Source organism: Propithecus coquereli, unplaced genomic scaffold (genome assembly GCF_000956105.1).
Source record: "Propithecus coquereli isolate 6110/MARCELLA unplaced genomic scaffold, Pcoq_1.0 Scaffold3, whole genome shotgun sequence".
Taxonomy (NCBI): domain Eukaryota; kingdom Metazoa; phylum Chordata; class Mammalia; order Primates; family Indriidae; genus Propithecus; species Propithecus coquereli.
The window spans coordinates 12,191,330-12,207,621 of NW_012148618.1; the positions used below are offsets into that span (position 1 = coordinate 12,191,330).

General features: G+C 39.5%; 1 protein-coding gene across 1 annotated transcript in view; it reads right to left on the bottom strand.

Moving 5' to 3' along the window:
* Positions 1-16,292, bottom strand: part of INO80 (INO80 complex subunit) — a 145,860-nt gene that overhangs the window by 56,439 nt on the left and 73,129 nt on the right. Inside the window, exons 24-25 of the mRNA XM_012649123.1 lie at positions 7,730-7,870; positions 2,428-2,653 (exon numbers count right to left, since the gene is read on the bottom strand). Of these exons, the coding sequence (XP_012504577.1) occupies positions 2,428-2,653; positions 7,730-7,870 (367 nt within the window). The remainder of the gene's footprint in view (positions 1-2,427; positions 2,654-7,729; positions 7,871-16,292) is intronic.

Sequence of the window (16,292 nt, forward strand, 5' to 3'; positions counted from 1 at the left end):
AAAAAAAAAAAAAAAAAAAGCCTGTATGTTTTTTAGCCATTGAGTGAGAGTGCACAAGTTAAATTCATCAGATTTCTGCAGCCTGCTTATTTTCTCTCTCCATTCAGATATACTCTCTCAGCACAAATATGAAAGCATATCCAAATCTGTCTTGTGTCCAAATTTTGAGAAGCTTCAATTCACTTCAAAGTCATGATTCAATGGTTTTCACACATTCCTGCTTCCCACATCTACTTTACTTTGCTAACCAGAATGAGCTGATATAGGACTAGAAAAGTTTAGAGATGAAGATGTGCATACACTTATAAGGACAGAACTCTGATGAGCCTACAGGAAGCAAGAAGTGGTACCTGTTGTCAGCTTGTTATTATGTAGGTGGGAGAGGTGGAAGTGGATGGATTGAACTTCTTTGGACTTCCCTGAAGAAACAGACTTCAGAGGTAGCCTTAAAACAGATAATGAACAATACTTCTGATTCTCTGGCGAGCATGTTAGACAGAGGAACCAGCCTCTAGTATTTGACCCAAGTAAGATATATAGAAAAAACATGTTTCCTTCTCTACACACACTGACATTTTTTGGCCCTGGCATTCATTATCCAATTTTTTGGAGTACAACTTTTGGAGCTACCAAAGTTGTATAGGACAAGAGCACCACCTATTGCTAAGCTGGGCACGGAGCCATGAGGAGCACAATTCCCTAGGAATCGGGCTGATTTTACCAAGTCAAATCCAAGTCCAGCCCTTTATTTACAATAGGAGCTCAAAAAATATTGAAATGAACAAACCTATCCTACTGCCTTACAAACTCTCTTACAATCCTATGGTACAATCTTATAGTACTTTCATTTAGATACAGGTTCTTACTATCCACAGTATAAGATCCTGTTCAGAGACAAAACAAAAAGAATATAGCCCATGGCACCAAAATTAGGGCAACAGATTATAATACCTCCCTTTTCCAAGGAAAGGAGACTTCAGAAGGGACTGTGCATCTTTCTGGTGAAACCACAGAGAAGGAATCAAGGTGTGAAACCCAGGAGATTTTGGTCAGTCTCTCAAGGATATGGAACTAACCCTTCCCAGGGAAATAGCAAATGTAAAAGTATAGAAGAAAGAGAGATAAAATACAGGTTCCAGTGAGCTCCTCACCCCTCCTGCCCCAGCTAGTCTACAGAGCACAATGGGGTCAGTGAGGAGCTGGTTGGTTCTCACAGTAAACAGCCAGTGAGGCTGGTGCTTTTTATCGATGCGAAAAGAACTCAGACACTTCCTGCTATTTAAACAAGGTCCATTTTTCTTTCAAAGAACAGGAAAAGCCACAAGAGATTCCCACAGCACCAGCAATAAGCCTTCTACTCCTGTACTGAGAACTTAACAGCCAGAATGAAGAAGGGAGAAAGAAGAAATAAGGTGTTATCTTGCTTCTTTCAATTACGGGTGCTCAGCTCCTGCCTGGGATTCTGTGATTTCTCTGCAGGCTTGTTTACACTTAGGTTTCCCCCTGATTTTCAAACAATATACCTCTACCCACTGCTTTCAGGTGTTCTAAGTCAGCTATGAGGCCATATGCAATACTGCTTTCATATACCCAAAAAAGCATCTTCAGTTCAAAGCACTCCCAAAACTACTGACAGGCTGACGCAAACCCCTTGACATTTGACAAAGTTAACATTAAATGGAAAAATCAGGCCTTAAAAACTGGAATCCAGTTATCTCTTAGAAAGAGCAGATGCTCTCTTTTGAATGCTTACCTCTAGTTTACTTCCATTACAGGCCAATAAGATGAATACAATCAAGATATCAGAGAATTTGGAAACCAAAACTAACACTGTAGCTACCACTCCAGCTTGCGCAGCAGGTATAATCAAAGAACATGAGCCTACAAACCCTCTATGTTCAGTTTCCTTAAAAGTGGTCTCACTAAAGCAAAGATGAAAACCTAGTTTCCTTTCAACCCTTGACCTTGACCCTAGGGGGTCTGGGAATTCGCTAGCATATTGGCACAAATGCACTATTTTTCCTCTTGTTATCATTTAGAACTCTAGTACTTTATGCAGGATGCTGTTTATGCTACTTAAACTAGGCTTTCTGGGAGTGACAACATTCTCATTCATTTCACTGGCAATGGCATAAGACAACGGTACTCATTCGACCTGGAGCCTTTCCTACCAAGGCTCATTTCTACCCTTTTTTTTTCTTTAAAGCAGCATTCCTTTCAGCTATAAGCACAAATCCAAAAATATTTACTTCTCCACTCAAGTCACAAATTACTAGTATTCTTATCTATAAATCACTTAGGGCAAAAGAGAAAATGAAAACCTCAAGAACACTGAATTTCAAACATCCGCAAGTACCACATGGAGTATCTCCCCAGTTCTCCACTTGCCAAACCTGGGAATATATTCCAAGAGAATGGAGAACTTACCTGGAATCCTGATGAAAGACCAGCCATTCTGAGGCCTGATGCTCCACAGCCCTCCGACTGGCCCTGGGAAGAACTGGGATCGCCGATTTAGCCAGTCTGCAGCCAGTTCAGGGGCCCCATTCAACAAACACTGCTTGGCTGCCAGACTCCCTCCTTCCTTCAGAATTCGTCGCTCATATTCTGCACTTCGGTCATTGCAGTAAGAGTCCAATGGCACTGCGGTAACCTGCAGTTAAAGATTCACACGAGATGGCTCTTTTATATTGTCCACATGGACTAATAAGCCTTTTGGGCACCTCTACTTTGAAATCAGACTAATATGGATAATTCTTAGGCTAATGGCTTTAAATATCCTGTTCTGACAAACTAAGCTGTCCCTAGTGGCTGATGCAGTGAGCTTCTCCATGTGAAAGGCCAACCTCTTATAAAATGAACCTGCAAACAAACTAAAGATCCAAAGAGAGCTAGAGTTTGCAGATAAACCAAGGTACCAGGTCAGCAATAATTTTATTTCATACATTTATATCTGATCACTGTGCCATCTCCCTTCATTGCTAGATATTGTTCTCGGCAAGGTTCTATAGCCATACACATAATAGTGATGCCAGAAAGGGAGCTGGAGCTAGTTAGATATCATTCAGGAACTAAAGAGTAGTGACCTAGTGTATTTGAAGCTATCTTTAAAAGATGGTTTTGAGGCGAAGCTCCCAAGTTTATCAAGACTTCTTTCTCCTCTTCCCTGACCAAGGTGCTGACTGACAAACCCAATAGAAGATAAGAACAATTTTCCTTAAGTCTGTAAGCTGGGGATGGGAGGGAAGTAATTGCCAGAGAGTAGCATATTCATTTCCTGGCCAGGGCAGAGGTTATGCACAGATTCTTATCTTACCACAGGTGCAACCGAACAACACTTAAATGCTGCCCTCCCTATGGAGTAGGGGGCTCCTAAAATTTAGAAACATAGGTTTTTATCCTTCTTCACTATCTGGGTCTATTCCCACTCTAAGAAGCAGCTGTGTATTCAGATGGCTATGAAATCAACTGATAAGGAGCATGAAGATGACAAGGCTACCTTTTGTTAAAATGTGGAGGCTGTGATTATCTCCAAGCCTAGGTTGATAAAATGCTAAAAGCCCATCACAAATTGAGTGTTCCTAATTCAAAACTCCAAAATCCTAAATGTCACAAAATTTGAGTGTCTACATGACACGCAAAGGAAATGCTCATTGAAGCACTCTGAATTTTGAATTTTTGGATAAGGGATACTCAACATGTATTAGCAGTAAACTGCTCAGAAGAACCCTGGAGCTAAACTAAGAGCTGGGGAGAAACTAAGTATAAAAAGCAAGGGCCAAGGTACAGGAGAGATTAGAACATAAATCATTGGTTGGACTTAGCAAGGAAGTTCAGTTATTTCTTGGAAGTTAGGCACCTAGAAATCCTATCTTGCTATTTATTAACTTTTCTATTTTCATGTCAATCAATCTTTAGGGCAATGGTTGTCAAGTTTTGGTATGCATAAGGGTCTCCAAGCCCTGAGAATACTGCCTTGGGGCATATGAACAGTCAGCTAGCTGGCCATCAGGCTATAGGTGCCTCTGCTGGGAACAAGAGAGTACCAAGGTTACAAAAAGAGCATCATTTACCAATAACCAGAGAATAAACTACTCTGGCTTGCAGATGAAGCTCAAGTGAGTTTGCTAGGGAGCAGTGCCATCTACGGTCCAGATGGAAAACTGCAGAGGGCCATAGCAAACTAGGCCTGGAGTTCCAAAACCCACACGGGTTCACCACAGAAATCAGTTTATCCAGACAGTATGAGGAGCTCATATCACCTTTATGCTCTCCAGAAGGAGTTTGTTTTCTTGCTTTCAACTTATTTGTTTTTCCCACTCATATCTGAGCATAGGCAAATAAAGACTGAAAGACAATCCAGGTGGATAAAAATTGGGTCTCTCCTTGCTATGGCTTGTTCTGGCAGTACCCCAGCAGGTTCTGGGCCAGAGCGAACATTTCCCATGTAGGAGATATGTGTCCCAGACCCTCAAAATTAATAGCAGCTGTATTTTTATAAAAATAGTTTAATAAGTAGTGGGATGGATTATAGAAGTATGACCAGGTCTCTGTATCTCAAACAGCATGCATATTTTTAGATGAGTAAAGGGTATTAGTCTTTTCTAATGAGAGACTCATACAGAACAATTTTACACTCAAAAATAACTGCTTTGTTTTTTTTTTTTTTTGGTGGGGGGATGGGGTAGAAAAGATTAATAAAGACTTTGGGCCTGTATTCTCAAGAAGAAAAGTCAAAAGCTAGAAACTCGGCATGAAGGAATAAAGGGAGAACAGTGACACAAAAAGAATGTTTTTTGTTTTTTTGACTGCAACTCATTTCTAGGCATTCTTATAGTTTGAAAGCAAAACAACTTTTTCCAGTTATAAACTTTCACCTATTTTCCAATTTTCATCTTGCTGATAACCTTTCAAGTCCAGGGCTGAATACTGGGAGGTTTGTAAGACACAGTTCTTAGTGAAATATTTTTTAATGTTTTGATAAGCTTCTTTGGCCAGGAGCCCTGGATCAAGATATATGCAGAATCACAGAATGCCATGTTGTAAGTACGTAAGCAGTGTACTCATGAGGTCCAAAAGAGGACAAAAAAGTCCATTTCTACTTAGAATAAATCCTGCTTTCTAAGTCAGCTTTATTCTAGACAGCCTCATTCTGCTAACCCCATGTGGCTTTCTTGATTGCTTAGAAGCAGGGGGAGATGAAGCATGACATACCATTCTTCCCTCCCCACAAATGGAAATGCACACTCCCTCTAGTCCCACATGAGCTAGCCTGCTTCTTGCTTCATTAACCTCTGAAACTACAGTACCTTCAGGGGTTGCCTCTTCAAGCATTTGGTGCGTTCTTCCCGAGGATACGTATGTTCCTGCTCTAGCTCTAAGAAGCGTAACCGCTCCAAGCATTGCAGCATGTTGGTAAGACGAATTCTCAGGGTCGTAGTTTATTAACTCTGTGGAATCATTTCCTCAGCCAATGATAAAACAACTCCTATAATTCCTTCCTGCCACTAAGAAAGTTCTTCCTAAACTGACCCTAAGGTTTTCATAGCATGTGCCAGGGAAATTAATTTGTGCTAACCTAAGGCCATGATTGAGGCTTCAAAGGAAGTCAGTTTCTCTCTCCCCACCACAGATGGGTTAGAAATCCATACAAGACAATTAATCTAATGAAGTCTTACCTTATTTACTGATCTGAATCCCCAGGACTCTGGTGAAAGCTGTGTATGTGTGTATGAAATACTGAGACATATTTAAAACTCTTCTTCCAGCCCTCATAATCATGGTGTAATTATTCCCATTTTCAGGTTTAGCACATGCTATTGAGAAAAAACTCTACAAACAAATATGAGTTTGGAGTTGGAAAGGGTTGGAAATGCAGGTGCTGGGGAGCAGCCTTTCAGGCAAACAGTAAAAATAAAAGCTTTCTCCTACTCCCTCCTTGCCACCACACGTTTACAGCTATTATAGTTTTCCTCAGCTACATTTATTGTTTTTTAGGAAAATAGCAGCAGCAAGCATGATGGTTTAGATTTCTGGCTCCTATGAAAACAATACTGAAGAAGTACAGTTGGGGCACGCACATGTGACAGAGTGGGGTTGTTTCTCAAAGTAGATGGCATTAGAGATTTTGGGAGCTCTGAGTGATAACAAATGAAGAATTTTTATGTCAATAAATGCAATTATAGGCTGAGATAGCTCACTTTTATTGGCTCTACAAAACATTGAGAATATGAGAAGTAAAAAAGACTTGACATACCTCTCTCAGAAATCTAACTTCTTCCTATTAGGCCTCTTGGTATACACCAATCAGACTAAGAGAACAAAATCAACCGTGCAACCACGAAGACTGAAGGCTACCTTTTATGGAAGCCCTTGGCTTTAGATGTTTCCTAGAAAAAGTGCATTTCCCTGCATCAACTTAAGCTTCCAAAACCAAGATTATTTTGGAATAACAGGATACATACAAAATCCAAACACTTTCTGAATAGTTGATATAAACTAAACAAAGTCAATAGTGGTAAGAGAATTAAATTCATGTAGCACAGGACCAGCATAAAGAAACCCTGGCATGCAGGACTCAATAGTTCAATTCTATTCATCTTTCTTCGTATCCCCTGTAGGATTCTGTCTTTGATAAACTTAATAAAGGATGCAAACTGATGATAATAAAAGGTAGAAAAATATTTTCCAAGAAAGATTGAAAAGGCTCCTTCTTCTTTAGAACTGTGAACCAGTAGACTTGCTAGGATGAGTGGAGAAACAAGATAAAAACAGAGAAGGGTAAGAAATGTCAACCTCTTAGAGCTCCCTGGCTAACTGAAAACTGCCCCTTGGAGCAAAAGGAAACAAGGTGGCGAGACAAATTCATTCTTTGCTCTGATCACAGAATCTGGCTGTATCTCTTTCTGCCTCTCTCCCTTCACATACTTCTTCATGGATGTGAGAAAAGATCTTTTGTCTGGCTCTGATCAACATGGACGGGAAAGAACTGGAAGATGTAAGCAAAGTAAACAACCCCAGTGTGCCAATGGGAGCCTTTGCAGTGATGCTTGTCAGCAATTGCAGGAGTACTCTGTTTTGATAAACAGGGTATTAAGAAAGATCCAGACAGCTGCTCAAAATAGAAACTGCAAGAGAAACTACCCCCACTCTGCAAATAAGAGTACAACTGCTTAATGGTGAACAGTTCCTTTTCAGATAGAAAATGATTGTGAAATATAGTCCAGGCAAGGCTGCTTAGGAAAACGAGAAAACACCAGACTGAGAAGTTTCTTGATGCTGGAGTGTTATGTTTCCTTTTGTTATTTAGAGACTGTACTGAGGTGATATGGCCAGATCAAATCTCCCCCCGCTTAATATGGCCCTCTCCTATGAAAATCCTCAAAAACTTTAATGCTGGTGACAAATGGCACCCTCTCCCCTGACCCTGCTGCTGGGTGATAATCTACCTGACAGATGGCTTATTCTCATCATAGTTTAGAGCCCGTGACTAAATGAGAGGAAGAAGCTGTCCACCATACAACTATTCTCAAGTCAACAATTCAAGGTAAGAAAGTGTTGTCTTGGGAAGGAGAGAACCATAGATGACTTCTGTTTGAATATTAAAATTTATATGTTTCTTAAAGTCCAAATAGCTTAAAACAGTTCTGCTTAAGAAATGAGTCCCTTGAAAATTGGTTTATTTCTTCTAGTACCATCTATTTTGTCTCTTCCCTCCTGTGTCACTTACTCGTGGACTGGCCACACACAAAAAAGATGGCAGCTCAGTGAGCAGACAGCAACGAAGCGAGGAGGTAGCTGATCTCCGTTGATGGACCACCTGGTCTGAGTAGCCACTTACTGCTTTACAGTGGCCGCTAAACACAAGAGACTACAAAATAAAAATGCAGATTAGTGTCAATGACAATAATATTTAATGTTATCAAAATGGAAAAAATGTCACATATTAAACATCTAACTTAAAAAACTTTCTTCCTAGTGTGTATTATTAATTCTAATACACAATGAACCACTAATTAGAACCAACCATATAATACAGTCAAAGTGCATGTTAATTTCAAACTGTGGTTTTATTAATGTACCTTAAGCAACTGTCATTTCTAATTCTACTTTTTTCTGGAAGAGATACTGTTAATCATAACTAGGCAGAGCAAAAGTTCATTAGACAAAATGCTGTGTGAATGTGGGGGGGGGTTGATTCATCTGCTATACTGTGGATGAAAACTCACGTCTTGAGTTAAAAACAATGATGACCAACACTATTTCCTTCTAAGTCTTTCTTTAAAGCAGTTTAGCATCATGTGTACTAACATAGTGCAATGTAGGTCTCGCAGGGGTAGTTGTCTTATTTATTTGAGGACATTGATACAAGTGGTCAGAAAACAGAAAATAGTTCTCGTTAGTTCCATTTATAATGGAAATATAAATTACTTATATTACTGTTTCAAAAAATATTTTAATAGACTTCACAGCTCATGTTAAAGCTTCAGTTTATAGTCATTCGTATGAAAGATTTTAAGTAAGAAATGTTCACATACAAAGAATTACTCAGTGGGACACAGTATTCTATATTGGAGATACAGAAGTTCTTTCCTCAGTATGCTATACATTTTATCTTTGGATATGCAGTCTTGATTACTTCACCTATTTGTTTTACTGGTTTCTCAATAAGGCAGGCTGATAACCTAAATAACCATCTGGATGAAGATAACACACACGGCAGTCTAATTTACACACTGTTGTAAGGTCAAGAATACAAACAGCAAGGTCAGAACAGCAACCTGGACCCTCTACAGGAGAATAGTTATAATTTCAGTACCAAACTTCTTAGAGGCTTCTTTGTTTAGTATAAAACATATCTTCCTCTTCTACTCATGTAAGTCTATTTTACACAGAGCTTAAATCTCCTGAAGTAAATGGGTTCTTTAGGATCATAGTTTGAGAGGAGTCATCTCAAGTTGTCTAGCAGGTTACATGCATCATTACCTGCTTCCACGAACCAATCAGCATCTTCTATAACAAATAACAGTTATGAACAAACTGAAAAGACTTTAACTATTTTCCAGGATAGCTAGGCTGTCTCTGGAGGTTTCTAATCACACAGTATGGAAGTCTTCACACTTGATCAGTGGTCCCCAACCTTTTTTTTTCTTGAGACAGAGTCTCACTCTGTTGCCCGGGCTAGAGTGAGTGCCGTGGCGTCAGCCTAGCTCACAGCAACCTCAAACTCCTGGGCTCAAGTGATCCTACTGCCTCAGCCTCCTGAGTAGCTGGGACTACAGGCATGTGCCACCATGCCCGGCTAATTTTTCTATATATTTTTAGTTGTCCAATTAATTTCTTTCTATTTTTAGTAGAGATGGGGTCTCGCTCTTGCTCAGGCTGGTTTCTAACTCCTGAGCTCAAACAATTTGCCCACCTCGGCCTCCCAGAGAGCTAGGATTACAGGTGTAAGCCACCGCGCCCAGCCACCCCCACCTTTTTGACGCCAGGGACCAGTTTCATGGAAGACAATTTTTCCACAGACCAAGGGAGGTGGGGTGGGGGAAAATGGTTTTGGGGTAACTCAAGAGCATTACATTTATTGTGCAGTCACATCTCTCTGCTAACGATAATCTGTATTTGCAGCCGCTCCCCAGTGTTAGCATCATCACCTCAGCTCCACCTCAGATCATCAGGCATTAGATTCTCATAATGAGTGCGCAACCTAGATCCCTTGCACACGCAGTTTACAATAGGGTTCGAGCTCCTATAAGAATCTAATGCTGTAGCTCATCTGACAGGAGGTGCAGCTCATGTGGTGATGCGAGTGATGGGGAGTGGCTGTAAATACATATGGAGCTTTGCTCACTCTCCCTATGCTCACTTCCTGCTGTGTAGCCTGGTTCCTAACAGACCAAGGACCAGTACCGGTCGGAGGCTCAGGGGTTGGGGACTGCAACACTTGATTATAAAGCTGGGCCCATGTACCTATGACACATTTGGCCTACTTTCTAGATGTTGAGGTCCCTGTCAATACCCAGAAAAGAATTTTAACCTTCTGATAGAGTTTTTCAACAACATCTTTGTTTTCATCTTTATTTTGGCTAGCATCTGCAGTGAAGTTCATCCATCTCGCTACATTTTTATGTCCATTATCGTCTGAATGCCTTGCGTGAGGATCATTACAAAGAATATTTGGCTGGGTATTACCCTGTTCTTCTAAGATCAGATACTGAATAGCTAGAAATATTACCTAAAAAAATCCTATTGCTAATATACAGATGGAGGTAAAAAGATGTTGCCATTTTTTTTTTGTTTGTTTCCTCAAAGTCCATTTCTGACATTAGCAGTAGCCCCTCTTGCCCATTGTAGGTGATAGAAGAGGTGATTCAAGTCTAACTTCTGCTCATCTCAGCCAGCTACATAGTATTCAGGGCTGGTAGCCAGGATATCCACTGCTACTCGGACCATTCCTGGATAGGTAGGTGGCTGAGGTAGCAGCAGTAGCTGACCTAAAAACATTTCAATTCTTGGCCGGGTGCAGTGGCTTACACCGGTAATCCCAGCACTTTTAGAGGCTGAGGTGGGAGGACCACTTGAGGCCAGGAGTTCGAGATCAGCCTGGCCAACATAGCCAGACCATGTCTCTACAAAAACATAAAGTAAATAATAATAAAAGCCTTCTGAATTCTTACTAACTTCTTAAGGAAAATAACTAAACAATGTCTCTGTAAGAGAGCTCTTTAAATCACCCTCATTTTAGGAACCTGATTCAGATTAGTTTTTTGTCTTTTTTTTTTTTTTTTACAAATAAAAATCTATTAAAGGCCGGGCGCGGTGGCTCACGCCTGTAATCCTAGCTCTCTGGGAGGCTGAGGCGGGCGGATCGTTTGAGTTCAGGAGTTCGAGACCAGCCTGAGCAAGAGCGAGACCCCGTCTCTACTAAAAACAGAAAGAAATTAATTGGACAACTAAAAATATATAGAAAAAATTAGCCGGGCACGGTGGCACATGCTTGTAGTCCCAGCTACTGGGGAGGCTGAGGCAGAAGGATTGCTTGAGCCCAGGAGTTTGATGTTGCTGTGAGCTAGGATGACGCCACGGCACTCTAGCCCGGGCAAAAAGAGTGAGACTCTGTCTCAAAAAAAAAAAAAAAAAAAAATCTATTGAAAAAAAATCACCCTCATTTTGAATATTGTTAAATGGCAAAATTCAGCAGAAACCTGTTTATTTAGTCCAAAAATATAAAGGTAGAAAATAAGAGAATGAACATTTCCTCCAATTATTTTCTCTTCAACATTGTAGTTATTACTAACAAAGGGATACAACTCACCATAGAAAGTCCTTTTAACAAAATATATTATTTGTAATACCTTTCTGGAAAAAATGTCTTTCTAGTAGTATTTCTATTCCCAGGGGTGGTCATTCCCAAATTAGAACACATTCACTTGTCTTTTATGAGCAGGGTTAAGATGGTATTCTCATTGGAAGTCACTAAATCAAGGTGATTTATAGTTTTCTTATTCCAGATTAAAAAAACAAAACACATCTTACTAGTTCCAAATGCTTAACATACAGCCTTAGCTTTAGAGAAACCCTGACTACCCCTGGAATATATTATGTAATTTATACTTTTCAAGATTATCTTCTCTTAACATTAGTTCCATCTCTGATCCTTGGTACCATGCTATCCAATTCCCCTTCACATAATGACATGAACTGCTATATATTGCCAGACATTGCTAGATACAGAAATATTTAATGGTTGACACAGAAGACAAGGAACACCTTAAACACCATCGTGTAGAATACTTGAGGGATGGCCATAAAAAAGGAGATTCATTCATTACTTCCTCAGTCTATTTTGGCCACACAAAATTTGGAAAAAAAGGAAACAGAATGTCACACTACGGGGAATGTGACTTGGTTTTAATGCAGTCACAGCTTTTGCTATTCTGTTGTGCCTTTCTCATGCTCCCAAACGTCTCATTATCCTGTAAGCACTGGCAGCTGTGTGCGTCTTGCTGCCAGAACTACAATGTGCACATAGTAGTGAAGAGTCTTTTCTAAAGAGTCTTTTGGCACCGTGCAAAAGTCTCAAGTGAAAATAAGTACGCCAGGATGACAGGCTCCACAGCTGCATGCTTCTTGCCAAAGCATAGTATAGAAAACACACAGATGTTTTTCCCCCAGATATAGAGTTACTCCTTTAACAAGAGGCAATGCTTCACTCTCCACGTTTTGTTTAAAATTAAAAAGAATACTTATGTTAAAATTTACGTCTTCATTACTTCGAAATTAGCTTTTTGCTTCTGTTCTTAAAGAACATTATCAAACTTAGATATAGAGGAAAAGTTCTCACTTTAAATGAAAAATTATAGTGTTTACAAATCAGTTTCCAGACTACACAGATATTTTAAGTGTCCAACCAAAAAGCGAGAAAATAAAACGCAGAAAAACACAATGGTTGCCCAGAGCTTTCCACAAAGGGCACTGGCAGCACTCACGATCTTAGGAAATGATGATAGATAATAGCTTCTGTAGCTGAAAATTAACATTTATAGAAGCGGTTTGAAAAATTTCCTGGCTAATTTTTCTATTTTTTATAGAGATAGGGTCTCGCTCTTGCTCAGGCTGGTCTCCAACTCCTGGCCTCAAGCGATCCTCCTGCCTCGTCCTCCCAAAGTGCTAGAGTTATAGGTGGGAGCCACCACACCTGCCTAACCATCATTTTGAACATGACATTTAACTGGGTATAGACTAAAATCTGTTCTGTCCCAAGAAATATGACCAAACAGCATATTTCCTACAGGTTCTGCTTTTGTCTTTATTCTTCTAAGCAAAAGAAGATTTAAAAAAGTTCGTATATATGAGATTTACACTCTTTATCCCCTGTAAGACAGTATGAGAAAAGAGCTCTGGTCAGAGTACCAAAGTAGGCAAGGAGGAATGTGATATTGAATTTATGAAAGTTTTGAGCTAAATACTATTCCTGAAATTCTTAGCAGTAAAGCAGAGTGGAATACAATACAAATTAAGTAGAATACAGGAAAGCATACTGGCTTTTGTTCCATAAACATAAAAGAAGGAAATATCGGAAAAGCATTCACATCAAGTAAGAGATTTTAAAAGACCCTAAACGTTGTCCAAAACACCCCTAAGAGTCAACTGATCAGTGTCCTTAGCCTAGTTCTAGTTCCCTGATGTTTACATATCATCCTGAAGCCAATAATATAAAAATGGTACTTCCTTGAATTCTGTAAGATAGAATTTAAATATTCACTGCAGGGTGAATACAGGGGTTTTATAGGCACACTGTGGGGGTTTGGGGTAGAGCTTCTCACTGTCTAGCTTCATTCATATCCATGAGGAGAAAGGGAAGAAGGGAAGGATTTGGTTAGACTGCTGAATGTGGCTAAGACAGTAGGTGACCTCAGATAACTTACCAAGAACAAGATGACAACATGTAGCTAAGTCTTTTTTTTTTTTTTTAACAACTCTACCCCCACCCTCCCATGTAGCTAAAGTCAACACTCATCATCTGTCTTCCCAGAGGAATAAGAACAAAACCATCACCTTGATCTGATGATAGGATGCTGTATTTAGGAGACAGGCTGCTGGAACAACATCTACTACTCTTTATAAAACAAATGAAGGCATAGAACGGAACAGAATGAAGGATTTTCTGCCTTAAGAAGACAAAGCTGAATTTGGGAAAATTAATTCAAAGTTAATCTGGTGGCTCCAAAGGAGTTTTATTCTAAAATATTATTAGAATTTTACAAGAGAAAGAATGGTGACATTCCTTCTAATTTCTGCATTTCCCCTTGTCTCTTCCCTCAGGTCTGTTTGCCTAAGAATAACCCCAAACCTCACCTTAAGGCTGATCTGTAACATGGAATCTGGGTTCAACTCACATGTTCTTCTGTTAAATCCCTGAAACATAATTCATGTTCACTTTGCATATTAAAACATGGCTACTCCACTTCCTAGTACCACAAAAGAAAACAAAACAAATAGCTTAAGAAACTACATCTCTTATGAATTATGTTTTCAAATAAAGTTACATAACCAGATCTAACATGGCAAATTAAAAGAAAATGCAAAATACAGAATAGAACAGAACTTGCAACAAAAAAAATGCACACAAGGAGTTAGACCTTATAATAAATCCCTATTGAAGATGAAAACCAGATATTATACTGTACTTAATATCTTTCCCAGCTGGTATTTGCTGTATCTAATAAAACTGTGAAGAGACACTGGTGACAGAGAACAGAGAACAAGGAAAAATCCCAAAATCCTTTCCAGTTTAATAAGTTACATGGTGCCACAGTCCGAAACCATCTACAACCTAAGCCAAAGTCTCACAACAGGGAATCCAAAACAAACTTCATAATAAGGTACCTAACATAATGGCATCAGCCTGCCCACAAGGGGCTGTGGGAGTTTTAAGATTTGGCCACAAATTCTTTCATACCCCTCTCTTCCAAATTTGGAGCCCAATTCCGCTCCTCTTAGAGTGTGGGGCTAGACATGGTGAATTCTAAAACTAGGTCACAAAAAGCACGGCACTGTGGCTCCTCCTTGTTTTCTCTCAAATCATTCACTCTGCGGGAAGCTAGCTGCCATGCTATGAGGACATTCAAAAGTGGCATTGTGGAGAGGTCCACACAGCAAGTAACTAAAGCCTCTGGCCAAAAGCTAGCACAAACTTGTCAGGCATGTAAGCAAGATACACTGTAAGCATATCCTATGGCTCAAGTCAATCTTTAAATAACTGCTTGTCTATTATCTTAACTGCAACTTCTTGAGATATTTTGAGCCAGAACCACCTAGCTAAGCTGCTCCTAAGTTCCTGACCAATAGAAACAGTATGAAATATCAAGTGTTTGTTTTAATTTCTATGTTTTGGGTTAATGTTATGCAGGTATAAATAACTATTACAGGGGTGATACCCACAGTTGAGCCTTTTGCAATTTCCCGTGCTGTTTCTATATATTAGCTTCTTTCTAGTGTTCCTCACACCCCAAGGAATGTTGCCTCCAGTTCTCAGATCACGTGCAGGGCAAAAATAACAAATGTACAATAAGATCAATGAATGATCAAACAAGTTATTTATCCCACCCACTTTTCCCAACCCCCTAGGAAAAATTAAAACTCTTCACAAAATTCTATTTTAATACTGAGTAAGACTATACGTGTAATTTTAGGCTGGAGGACATTCCCTCAGATAAAAACACATACCATGTTCCAAAGATTAATACAATACAACCAACATTCACTAAGTCATTCAACAAACATTTATTTAACCTCATAAGTGCCTAAAAAAACCAGACCAAAAAGACAAGATGAATTACATAAAATGCCCAAACATCTAAACTGTTTCTCACTTGGAGAAGGAAAAGGAACAAAAAGAGACAGAATGGCCTAATAGGCCTTTTTTTTAAAATATTAAGCTTAGTTTTAATAGTTTTAGATATTATAAAATATTCTTTGTGGTAGAAAAGTATGTTTCTGTTAATTTTTGAGCTCCTACCAGTATTCACAAGAGTTTTCCACCATATAAGAAGTGCAGTTAAACACCTCTGTACTCCCATCCTTTGCCTCTCTTGCATGTTCGAATTCCCTCTTTAAGGTCGCTTTCTCCTTGGTCTTCAAATCTGAAAGTTTCCTTTCTCTTATACATTCAACTTTTACTTAAACCGAACTCCCGTCCTGAAATACTTACCTGTTCTTTTTAACTGTAACACTTTAATGCTCATTCTCTACACCTCCTAACCAGAATCTTTCTCCCTATAAATCCCAGCAACTGGGTTTCTGCCTTCTCTATTTCATGTGTACTCACAAATCAACACAGTGAGACTCTGTCTCAAAAAAAAAAAAAAAAAAAAAATATTTGGGGACTACTGGCTTACACCATATAGATTGCTGAAAAGAGATGAGATTAAGGTAGAATTTATAAGCTGATTCTAAAATTTACACAAAAATGCAAAAAGCTAAAAAACAGCCAAGGCGACATTGAAGAAAAAGATAGAGGACCTGTGTAATTGGTTATCAAGACTTATTATGGGCCAGGCGCTATGGCTCATGCCTGTAATCCTAGCACTCTGGGAGGCTGAGGTGGGAGGACTGCTTGAGACCAGGAGTTCAAGACTCCCATCTCTACAAAAAATAGAAAAATGAGCCAGGTATGGTTTATGCCTGTAGTCCAATCTAGTCGGGAGACTGCAGCAGGAGGATTGCTTGAGTTCCAGAATTTGAGGTTGCAGTGAGCTCTGTGAGCTATGATGATGCCACTGCACTTTACC